The sequence below is a fragment of the Eschrichtius robustus genome, chromosome 2, assembly GCF_028021215.1.
Source record: "Eschrichtius robustus isolate mEscRob2 chromosome 2, mEscRob2.pri, whole genome shotgun sequence".
Lineage (NCBI taxonomy): Eukaryota > Metazoa > Chordata > Mammalia > Artiodactyla > Eschrichtiidae > Eschrichtius > Eschrichtius robustus.
The window spans coordinates 168418749-168430441 of record NC_090825.1 but is presented as its reverse complement, the minus strand read 5'-3'; the positions used below and the strand labels follow the sequence as shown (position 1 = coordinate 168430441).

General features: G+C 39.0%; 1 protein-coding gene across 1 annotated transcript; it reads left to right on the top strand.

Moving 5' to 3' along the window:
- The first annotated feature begins 1712 nt into the window (after window positions 1-1712).
- Window positions 1713-2657, top strand: LOC137758769 (olfactory receptor 10H4-like). Its single transcript, XM_068534773.1, has one exon. The coding sequence runs from the start codon at window positions 1728-1730 to the stop codon at window positions 2655-2657; it is 930 nt and encodes a 309-aa protein (XP_068390874.1). The 5' UTR covers window positions 1713-1727.
- The last annotated feature ends 9036 nt before the right edge of the window (window positions 2658-11693 follow it).

The following is an 11693-nucleotide window of genomic DNA, read 5'->3' as shown; positions in this document are numbered from 1 at the left end:
TGCATATTGTTATATAGGTTATTATATATATGCAGGTTGATACAATGTTCTTTTAACCTTCATGAAATATTCCTCTTTGACCCTTGGTGTGTGCATGTGTGTGTACGTTTTAAATTTCAGTATGCTTTTAAACTACTAATATTTACCTTCAGGGCTAAAAAACAAGACCCAACATAAAATTAATAGGAAAATTAATAATAATCCCTTAATATTATTCATACTTCATCATTCATCCATACCATAATCAAAATCTTCTCTTATTTCCTACTAGCTTATCTAAATCAATACTAATATAATACCCAATATTGCATATGGTTGTTATGTCCCTTGAATTTCTCTTCATCCTTTTCTTGATCCTGGCTTACTGATGAGACCAGACCAATGGTAATGTGGAATGTTCCACCTTCAATTTCTCTGATGGCTTCCTCATGGTGTCATTTAGCCTGTTCTTCCATCATTTGCACATGATTACTCTATTTGATGCTCAGCTGTGGCAAATGAGCACATTTTCAATCCAGTTCCAGCACCCTTTAACATTAACACATTGCTCAGTGGAAGTTGCATTTCACTGTTGCAGAGGTGTCCTAGGCTTGCTTTCATGCTGAGACCATTTCTCCAGGGAACCTGGTTCCTTTACTGGCATATGGTAACAGAAATATTATTATTGTCTCTTTTAATTCCATTTTTTCTGCTTTCAAGATTGCTGCCTCAGCTTTCCTTTGATGCACATTTGCCTAGCAGATATTTGTCCTCCCTTTTATTTTCATAATTTCCATGCAGTTCCTATAGAAGAGCAAATACAGAATATGAGATAAGATGGCACAAATGGATACCAATAAAACAGTATTAAAACAAAGATGGGGACTTCCCTGGTGGCGCAGCGGTTGAGAATCTGCCTGCCAATGCAGGGGACACAGGTTCAAGCCCTGGTCTGGGAGGATCCCACATGCTGCAGAGCAACTAAACTCATGCGCCACAACTACTGAGCCTGTGCTCTAGAGCCCAAGAGCCACAACTGCTGAGCCTGTGTGCCACAACTACGGAAGCCCGTGGGCCTAGAGCCCGTGCTCCTCAACAAGAGAAGCCACCACAATGAGAGGCCCGCGCACCACAACGAAGAATGACCCCCACTCGCTGCAACTAGAGAAAGCCCGCACACAGCAACGAAGACCCAACGTAGCTGAAAATAAATAAATAAATTTTTTAAAGAAGATGAATGGGTTACTCAATTAAAGGACAAAAATTCTCAGAGAAAAAATTTTAGAAATCCAAAATCCAAATATATGTTTTCTAGAACAGGCACATTATTCAAGAGACTATGACCCTGATCATCTGTCTGTCTTAATGATTACAAACCTGGAAACTTTTATTCTTTTCATCACTGTTAATAAAAACCCAATAGTCATTTCAAAGAACTATAGAATTTAAAGAATCTTTCATTCATTCAAAAAAAAAAGAAACCCAATAGCCAAACGATGTCTTAAGCCCTTAATATACTGATCTCATTTTACCTTTAATCACATTACTAAATGGTAAGAAGTATTAAGATTTACTCCCTCTTACTGCTGAAGCTTGTGAGACCCAGAAAAGTTAAGCAAATAGCTATATAGTATAGAGGTCTTTAATAGTCATTTAATCTACGGAAGAGCCTCTGTCTTAACCACTGTGCCTTCATTCTGTCTCTGATCTCACCAGATGCAGCATTCTTGTCTGGTCAGAACTATAGCATGTTGTCTGAATTCATCCTCATCGGCTTCTCCAACTTCCCTCAGCATCTCCTGCCCACGTTCTTCCTGCTGTACCTGCTGATGTACCTGTTCACATTGCTGGGGAACCTGCTTGTCATGGTCACCATCTGGAGAGAGCACAGCCTCCACACCCCCATGTACCTCTTAATGTGCGCCCTCTCCATCTCTGAGATTCTGTTCACTGTTGCTATCACTCCTCACATGCTGGTTGACATGCTCTCCACCCACCATTCCATCACCTTTGTGGCCTGTGCCAGTCAGATGTTCTTCTCCTTCACGTTTGGCTTCACCCACTCCTTCCTGCTCATGATTATGGGTTATGACCGCTATGTGGCCATCTGCCACCCCCTGCACTACAACATGCTCATGAGCACACGTGACTGTGCCCGTCTTGTGTCCTGGTGTTGGGCTGGTGGCTCAGTCATGGGGATGATGGTGACATTGATAATTTTTCACCTCACCTTCTGTGGGTCTAATGAGATCCACCATTTTTTCTGCCATGTGCTTTCTCTCTTGAAGTTGGCCTGTGGAAAGAAGACAGCCTCTGTCACCATGGTTGTGATCATGGTTTGTGTCACAGCCCTGCTGGGATGCTTATTCCTCATCGTCCTCTCCTATGTCTTCATTGTGGCTGCCATATTGAGGATCCCCTCTGCTGAGGGCCGACACAAGACCTTCTCCACCTGTGTATCCCACCTCACCATAGTGGTCGTGCACTACGGTTTTGCCTCCATCATCTACCTCAAGCCCAAGGGGCCCTATTCTATGGACAGTAACACGCTGATGGCCACAACCTATACAGTCTTCACCCCCTTTCTTAGCCCGATCATTTTCAGCCTCAGGAATAAGGAGCTGAAGAACGCCATGAAGAGAAGTTTCCACAGAACATTCTGTCCTCTCAGCTCCTGAGGGGCCAGTTTGGTGGTGAAGAAATATGATAGAAGTGTTGGGAATAATAATGTCTGTCTTCATAGAGCTCTTGTAATGTTTCAGGTCTGTAAAATACCCACACTCCATAGGAGTTTGATGCATACCACCTATTTGTTTTTCTCCAATATTTCCCCCTCTTGCATAGGCTCTATCATCATAATCTCTTATTTATACCCAGTGAGATGAACTCCATCCCATTATCTATGCCTATGAATGTGTTATCTATCTGTAGGCAGGTGAGGAGCACCACATGGATGTGTCAGAACCCTGATGCATGTGGTTCTTCTTGGATGGATTAATGAGAAGATTTTATTTCCCCATCTCCCAAAATAAGAATAAACAAAATAACCAAAAAATAATACGAAATGCCACCAGAACTGGGTCTTTTCCATGTGTAAAGGACCATGTTTAGTTTTTTATTATTATTATCTTCATAATTATAAGAAATACACAAAAGAAAATAAAGCATTTGTCTCAAAAATAAATGGTTTACTATTTACAGTTCATCACTGCATTTTGGAGCTTTAGACTCTAAAAAAGGTTTTTCATATTGAGCTGAATCAAGTGAAGAAGGTTAGAATGTAATATATGGAGAGAGCAAGAACTAGATCTAGTGAGAGCAAGAACAATAGGGAGAGCAGGCTAGGAGGAATGGAATCCTTTAAACTGATCTCATCATTCAATTGGATAAAAAATATGGGGCAAAATCTGGGAACTAGAGGAAGATGGAGAAGGTGGTTGGTAATAAGGTAATGTTCATATGAAGAATGGAAGATGAGGAAGGGAGGAAGGGGGTGGGAAGGGAGGAAAGAGAAAGGGAAGAGGGATCAGTGTTTAGGTAAGAACATAGGCACGTTAAAAGGGTGTTGCTTGTCATTTCCATTTGCATGAAATATCTTTTTACATTCCCTCACTTTCAGTCTGTACGTGTCTTTAGCCATAGTGAGTCTCCTGTGGGCAGCATATTGAAGGGTCTCATTTTTATCCAATCAGCCACCCTATGTCTTTTGATCAGAGGATTTAGTCCATTGGCATTTAAAGTAATTATTGATAGGTATGCACTTATTGCCATTTTTTATTTGTTTTCCAGTTGTTTCTGTAGTTCTTCTCTGTTCATTTCTTCTTCTTTTTGTTTCTCTCATTGTGGTTTGCTGTTTCTTTAGTAGTATGCTTGGGAGCTTTTATTTTTGGTTTTGTGTATCTATTGTAGGTTTTTGGTTCGTGGTTACCATGAGGTTTATATATGTTGACCCATAATTATATCTACTTGATTTAAACTGAGAGTCATTTAAGTTCAAATACATTCTTAAAAATCTACATTTTTTAACTCCCTTACCCCCACATTTTGTGTTTTTGATGTTATGTTTTACATCTTCATGCTTATCCTTTTCCATTTACTGTAGTTATCATTGCTTTTACATTTTTTTGTCTTTTAATCTACATGCTGGCTTATTTAAGTGACCTTCAATGCTTACTATATATATGCCTTTCCTATTTGGATTTTCCCTTTCCTATAGATTCTTACTTCTTTTCCATTTAGAGAAGATCCTTCAACATTTCTTTCAGCGTGGGTTTAGTATTGCTGAATTCTTTTAGTTTTTGCTTGTCTAAGAAGTTCTTTATCTCTCCTATTCTTGCTGGGTAGGGTAGCCTGGTTACAATATGAATTCAGATAATATGATGTTATGTGAGTTTTAGTAAGCCTTGGTAAATATAAGTATTATACTTACAGTTGATGTCTCTAAAGACATGTCTGTATTAGTTGAAGCAACAATCTTACACTAACTTTAATACTGAATATTAATTTAATACAAACATTTCCTAGAGCACATGAACCTGAAATTCATTTGGGTCAGTGTTTATTATATTTCTGAGAATTTATTATATAAATGCCTAATTTCCTTTAAGCCAATTAAATAAAGCTTGTTTACAAAATAATTTTGGGAGGACTTTCAAGATGGTAGAGGAGTAAGGCGTGGAGATCACCTTCCTCCCCACAAATACATTAAAAATACATCTATATGTGGAACAATTCCTACAGAACACCTACTGAACGTTGGCAGAAGACCTCAGACTTCCCAAAAGTGTGTTTGTTTTATGCTGTCTTTGTCTTTTTTTAGTTTGCTTTCTGCGTTTGATATGCTCTTGGTTCTTCGTTTTTGTTAGTTTAGTTTTTAGTGTTTGTTTTCATTTTGGGATTGGTTTATTGGTTTGGTTGCTCTCTTCTTTCTTGTTTTCTCTTTTTATTATTTTTATTTTTTTCTTTTCTTTTTGCTAGTGGGTTTGTGTGTTTCTTTGTGTGTTTTTGTCTGTTATCTTGCTTTTACCATTTGCCTTGGGGTTTTGTGTGTCTGTTCATTTCCTTTTATTTTCTTCTTTCATTTTCTTCTGTGCCGTGTGGCTTGCGGGGTCTTGGTGCTCCAGCCAGGTGTTGGGCATGAGCCTCTGAGATGGAAGAGCTGAGTTGAGGATGTTGGAACACCAGAGAACTCCCAGCCCCATGCAATATTAATGGATGAGAGCTCTGCCAGAGGTCTCCATCTCAACACTAAGACCCGGCTCCATCCAACAGCCAGCAAGCTCCAGCCAGCAATGCCTCAGCCAAACAACTAGCAACACAGAACACAACCTCACCCATTAGCAGACTGGCTGCCTAAAGTCATACTAAGCTCACAGACACACCAAAACACATCACTGGATGTGGCCATGCTCATCAGAAGGACAAGATCCAGCTGTACCCACCAGAACACAGGCACGAGGCTCCCCCACCAGGAAACCTACACAAGCCACTGAACTAACCTTACCCACTGGGAGCAGACACCAAAAACAATGGGAACTACGAGCCTGCAGCCTGTGAAAAGGAGACCACAAACAAAGTAAATTAAACAAAATGAGAAGACAGAGAAATATGCAGCAGGTGAAGGAGCAAGGTAAAAACCCACAAGACCAAAAAATGAAGAGGAAATAGGCAGTCTACCTGAAAAAGATTCAGAGTAATGATAGTAAAGATGATACGAAATCATGGAAATAGAATGGGGAACATACAAGAAATGTTTAACAAGGACCTAGAAGAACTAAAGAGCAAACAAACAGTGATGAACAACACAATAACTGAAATTAAAAATACTCTAGAAGAAATCAATAGCAGAATAACTAAGGCAGAAGAATGAATAAGTGAGCTGGAAGATAGAATGGTGGAAATAACTGCCACAGAGTAGAATAAAGAAAAATGAATGAAAAGAACTGAAGACAGTCTCAGAGACCTCTGAGACTACACTAAATGCACCATCATTTGAATTATAGGGGTCCCAGTAGAAGAAGAGAAAGATAAAGGGTCTGAGAAAATATTTGAAGAGATTAAAGTTGAAAACTTTCCTAACATGGGAAAGGAAATAGTCAATAAAGCCCAGGAAGTGCAGAGAGTCCCATACAGGATAAACACAAGGAGAAACACACTGAGACACATATTAATCACACTTTCAAAAATTAAATACAAAGAAAAAAATATTAAAAACATCAAGGGGAAAGCAACAAATAACATACAAGGGAATCCCCATAAGTTTATCAGCTGACTTTTCAGCAGAAACTCTGCAGGCCAGAAGGGAGTGACAATATATATTTAAAGTGATGAAAGGGAAAAACCTACAACCAATATTACTCTACCCAGCAAGGATCTCATTCAGATTTGATGGAGAAATCAAATGCTTTACAGGCAAGCAAAAGCTAAGAGAATTCAGCACCACCAAACCAGCTTTACAACAAATGGTAAAGGATTCTCTAAGTGGGAAACACAAGAGAAGAAAAGGACCAACGAAAACAAACCCAAAACAGTTAAGAAAAGAGCAATAGAAACATACATATCGATAATTACCTTAAATGTGAATGGATTGAATGCTCCAACCAAAAGACACAGACTGGCTGAATGGATACAAAAACAAGACCCATATATATGCTGTCTACAAGAGACCCACTTCAGACCTAGGGACACATACAGACTGAAAGTGAGGGGATGGAAAAAGATATTCCATGCAAATGGAAAACAAAAGAAAGCTGGAGTAGCAATTCTCATATCAGACAAAATAGACTTTTAAACAAAGACTATTACAAGAGACAAAGAAGGACACTACATAATGATCAAGGGATCAATCCAAGGAGAAGATATAGCAATTGTAAATATTTATGCACCCAACATAGGAGCACCTCAATACATAAGGCAAATACTAACAGCCATAAAAGGGGAAATCGACAGTAACAAAATCATAGTAGGGGACTTTAGCACCCCACTTTCACCAATGGACAGATCATCCAAAATGAAAATAAATAAGGAAACACAAGCTTTAAATGATACATTAAACAAGATGGACTTAATTGATATTTATAGGACATTCCATCTGAAAACAGCAGATTACACTTTCTTCTCAAGTGCACATGGAACATTCTCCAGGATAGATCATATCCTGGCTCACAAATCAAGCCTCATTAAATTTAAGAAAATTGAAATCGGATCAAGCATCTTTTCTGACCACAACGCTATGAGATTAGATATCAATTACAGGAAAAAATCTCTTTAAAATACAAATACATGGAGGCTAAACAATACACTACTAAATAACCAGGAGATCACTGAAGAAATCAAAGAGGAAATCAAAAAATACCTAGAAACAAATGACAATGAAAACACGACAACCCAAAACCTATGGGATGCAGCAAAAGCAGTTCTAAGAGGGAAGTTTATAGCAATACTATCCTACCTTAAGAAAAAGAAACATCTCAAATAAACAACCTAACCTTACACCTAAAGCAATTAGTGAAAGAAGAACAAAAAAACCTCAAATTTAGCAGAATGAAAGAAATCATAAAGATCAGATCAGAAATAAACGAAAAAGAAATGAAGTAAATGACAGCAAAGATCAATAAAACTAAAAGCTGGTTCTTTGAGAAGATAAAAAAAATTGATAAACCATTATCCAGACTCATCAAGAAAAAAAGGGAGAAGACACAAATCAATAGAATTAGACATCATAAAGGAGAAGTAACCACTGACACTGCAGAAATACAAAGGATCATGAGAGATTACTACAAGCAAGTATATGTCAATAAAATGGACAACCTGGAAGAAATGGACAAATTCTTAGAAAAGCACAACCTTCCGAGACTGAACCAGGAAGAAATAGAAAATATAAACAGATCAATCACAAGCACTGAAATTGAGACTGTGATTAAAAATCTTCTAACAAACAAAAGCCCAGAACCAGATGGCTTCACAGGAGAATTCTATCAAACATTTAAAGTAGAGCTAACACTTATCCTTCTCAAACTCTTCCAAAATATAGCAGAGGGGGGTACACTCCCCAACTCATTCTATGAGGCCACCATCACCCTGATACCAAAACCAGACAAAGATGTTACAATGAAAGGAAACTACAGGCCAATATCACTCATGGACATAGATGCAAAAATCCTGAATAAAATACTGTCAAACAGAATCCAACAACACATTAAAAGGATCATGCACAATGATCAAGTGGGGTTTAGCCCAGGAATGCAAGGATTCTTCAATATACGCAAATCAATCAATGTGATAAACCATATTAACAAATTGAAGGAGAAAAACCATATGATCATCTCAATAGATGCAGAAAAAGCTTTCGACAAAATCAACACCTATTTATGGTATAAACCCTCCAGAAAGTAGGCATAGAGGGAACTTTCCTCAACATAATAAAGGCCATATATGACAAACCCACAGCCAACATCATTCTCAATGGTGAAAAATTGAAACCATTTCCTCTAATGGTCAAGAACAAGACAAGGTTGTCCACTCTCACCACTATTATTCAACAAAGTTTTGGAATTTTTAGCCACAGCAATCAGAGAAGAAAAAGAAATAAAAGGAATCCAAATTGGAAAAGAAGAACTAAAGCTGTCACTGTTTGCAGATGACATGATACTATAAGTAGAGAATCCTAAAGATGCTATCAGAAAACTACTAGAGCTAATCAATGAATTTGGTAAAGTAGCAGGATACAAAATTAATGCACAGAAATCTCTTGCATTCCTCTACACTAATGATGAAAAATCAGAAAGAGAAATTAAGGAAACACTCCCATTTACCACTGTAACAAAAAGAATAAAATACCTAGGAATATACCTACCTAAGGAGACAAAAGACCTGCATGCAGAAAACTATAAGACACTGAATAAAGAAATTAAAGGTGATATAAACAGATGGAGAGATACACCATGTTCTTGGATTGGAAGAATCAACATTGTGAAAATGATTATACTACCCAAGGCAATCTACAGATTCAGTGCAATCCCTATCAAACTACCAATGGCATTTTTCACAGAACTAGAACAAAAAGTTTCACAATTTGTATGGAAACACAAAAGACCACGAATAGCCAAAGCAATCTTGAGAAAGAAAAACGGAGTTGGAGGAATCAGAGTCCCTGACTTCAGACTATACTACAAACCTACATTAATCAACACAGTATTGTATTGGCACAAAAACAGAAATATAGATCAATGGAACAGGGTAGAAAGCCCAGGCATAAACCCACACACAGATGGTCACCTTATTTTTGATAAAGGAGGCAAGAATATACAATGGAAAAAAGATAGCCTCTTCAATAAGTGGTGCTGGGTAAACTGGACAGCTACATGTAAAAGAATGAAATTAGAACACTCCCTAACACCATACACAAAAGTAAATTCAAAATGGATTAAAGACCTAAATGTAAGGCCAGACATTATCAAACTCTTAGAGGAAAACATAGGCAGAACACTCTATGACATAAATCACAGCAAGATCCTTTTTGACCCACCTCCTAGAGAAATGGAAATAAAAACAAAAATAAACAAGTGGGACCTAATGAAACTTAAAAGCTTTTGCACAGCAAAGGAAACCATAAACAAGACAAAAAGACAACCCTCAGAATGGGAGAAAATATTTGCAAATGAAGCAACTGACAAAGGATTAATCTCCAAAATTTACAAGCAGCTTATGCAGCTCAATATCAATAAAAAAAACAACCCAATCCAAAAATGGGCAGAAGACCTAAATAGACATTTCTCCAAAGAAGATATACAGATTGCCAACAAACACATGAAAGGATGCTCAACATCACTAATCATAGAGAAATGCAGATCAAAACTACAATGAGGTATCACCTCACACCAGTCAGAATGGCCATCATCAAAAATCTACAAACAATAAACGCTGGAGAGGGTCTGGAGAAATGGAACCCTCTTGCACTGCTGGTGGGAATGTAAACTGATACAGCCACTAGGGAGAAGGGTATGGAGGTTCCTTAAAAAACTAAAAATAGAACTACCATACGACCCAGCAATCCACTACTGGTCATATACCCTGAGAAAACCATAATTCAAAAAGAGTCATGTACCACAATGTTCATTGTAGCTCTATTTACAATAGCCAGGACATAGAAGCAACCTAAGTGTCCAACGACAGATGAATGGATAAAGAAGATGTGGCACATATATACAATGGAGTATTACTCAGCCATAAAAAGAAACGAAACTGAGTTATTTGTAGTGAGGTGGATGGACCTAGAGTCTGTCATACAGACTGAAGTAAGTCAGAAAGAGAAAAACAAATACCGTATGCTAACACATATATATGGAATCTAAAATTTAAAAAAAAAATGGTCATGAAGAACCTAGGGACAAGACAGGAATAAAGATGCAGACCTACTAGAGAATGGACTTAAGGACATGGGGTGGGGGAAGGGTAAGCTGAGACAAAGTGAGAGAGTAGCATGGACCTATATACACTACCAAATGTAAAGTAAATAGCTAGTGGGAAGCAACCGCACAGCACAGTGAGATCACCTCGGTGCTTTGTGACCACCTAGAGGGGTGGGATAGGGAGGGTGGGAGGGAGGGAGATGCAAGAGGGAAGGGATATGGGGATATATGTATATGTATAACTGATTCACTTTGTTATAAAGCAGAAACTAGCACACCATTGTAAAGCAATTATTCTCCAATAAAGATGTTAAAAGATAAATAAATAGATCACAGGTCTATTGTCTCAGATCACATCTCACCTCTTCCAGGAAGCCTTCTATGATATCCCCAAATCTGGCCAGATCAGGTGCCTGTCTCCTAGCTTTCCCTGGAGCTCCCTATCATAATGTGTTATCATTGCCTGGTTATGGGTCAGAGTCTCCTGAGAGATTGTTAATTTCTGAGGGCAGGGATGATGTCTCACTTGTTTCATGCTGTGTTCCCAGCACTGAGAACCTGCACATAGTAAACAGTCAATAAATATGCATTTAAGCAAATAATGAATGAAGGACAGCATGGTGCCCTTGGGACTTTATAATGCATGCTGGGGGATGGGGAGGTGCCATCTGTACTGAACTTTGAAGGATGAAGAAGGGTCCTTGGGCACATGCTCTGAGGGAAGGAATACCAGGCACAGGAACTAGCACAAGCAAAGGCATGGAGAGTTGCCCAGAATCGCGTTAGGGGAGGTGGGGAAGTTGGGCTGGAGCCAAATTGTGAAAGGGCTTGACAGCAACTTAGAACAATGCTTCCAGCCCCCAGGCGGAGAGTGGGCTGGAAGGAGGGGTCAGGAAGGGACTGGGGCAGCCAGATGGCAAGGGCAGATGCCAGCCTGGACTGAGGGTCATGCCAAGACTTTCCACTAAGCTATATCCCTCGGGACAGCAAGAAGACCCAGGATTTGAGGGAATTTCCCTGACACAGCACATAACACTAAAGGACATCAGAGGAACAGACGTCCAGCCAAGAAATGGAGCCAGTACTTAGAAAAAGGTCTTTTAGTGTTGCTTCTGTGTGGCCAGAGGTCAAGAAATGGGACTGGAGTACACAATGGGGTCAATACTAAGTCTGGAGACAGTACGGGAAACCAGGGTCACCAATAAGCTGCATCTTGCAGTCTTGCCTGGAGGGGGCGCTGTGACTAGGACACATGGCTAGGCCTCTTTGGGCCTCATGTCCTCTTTTGGAAAATGGGGCTGAATT

Coding starts and splice junctions, on each gene's coding strand:
- LOC137758769 (XM_068534773.1), top strand. CDS start 1,728: ATGTTGTCTGAATTCATCCTCATCGGCTTCTCCAACTTCCCTCAGCAT.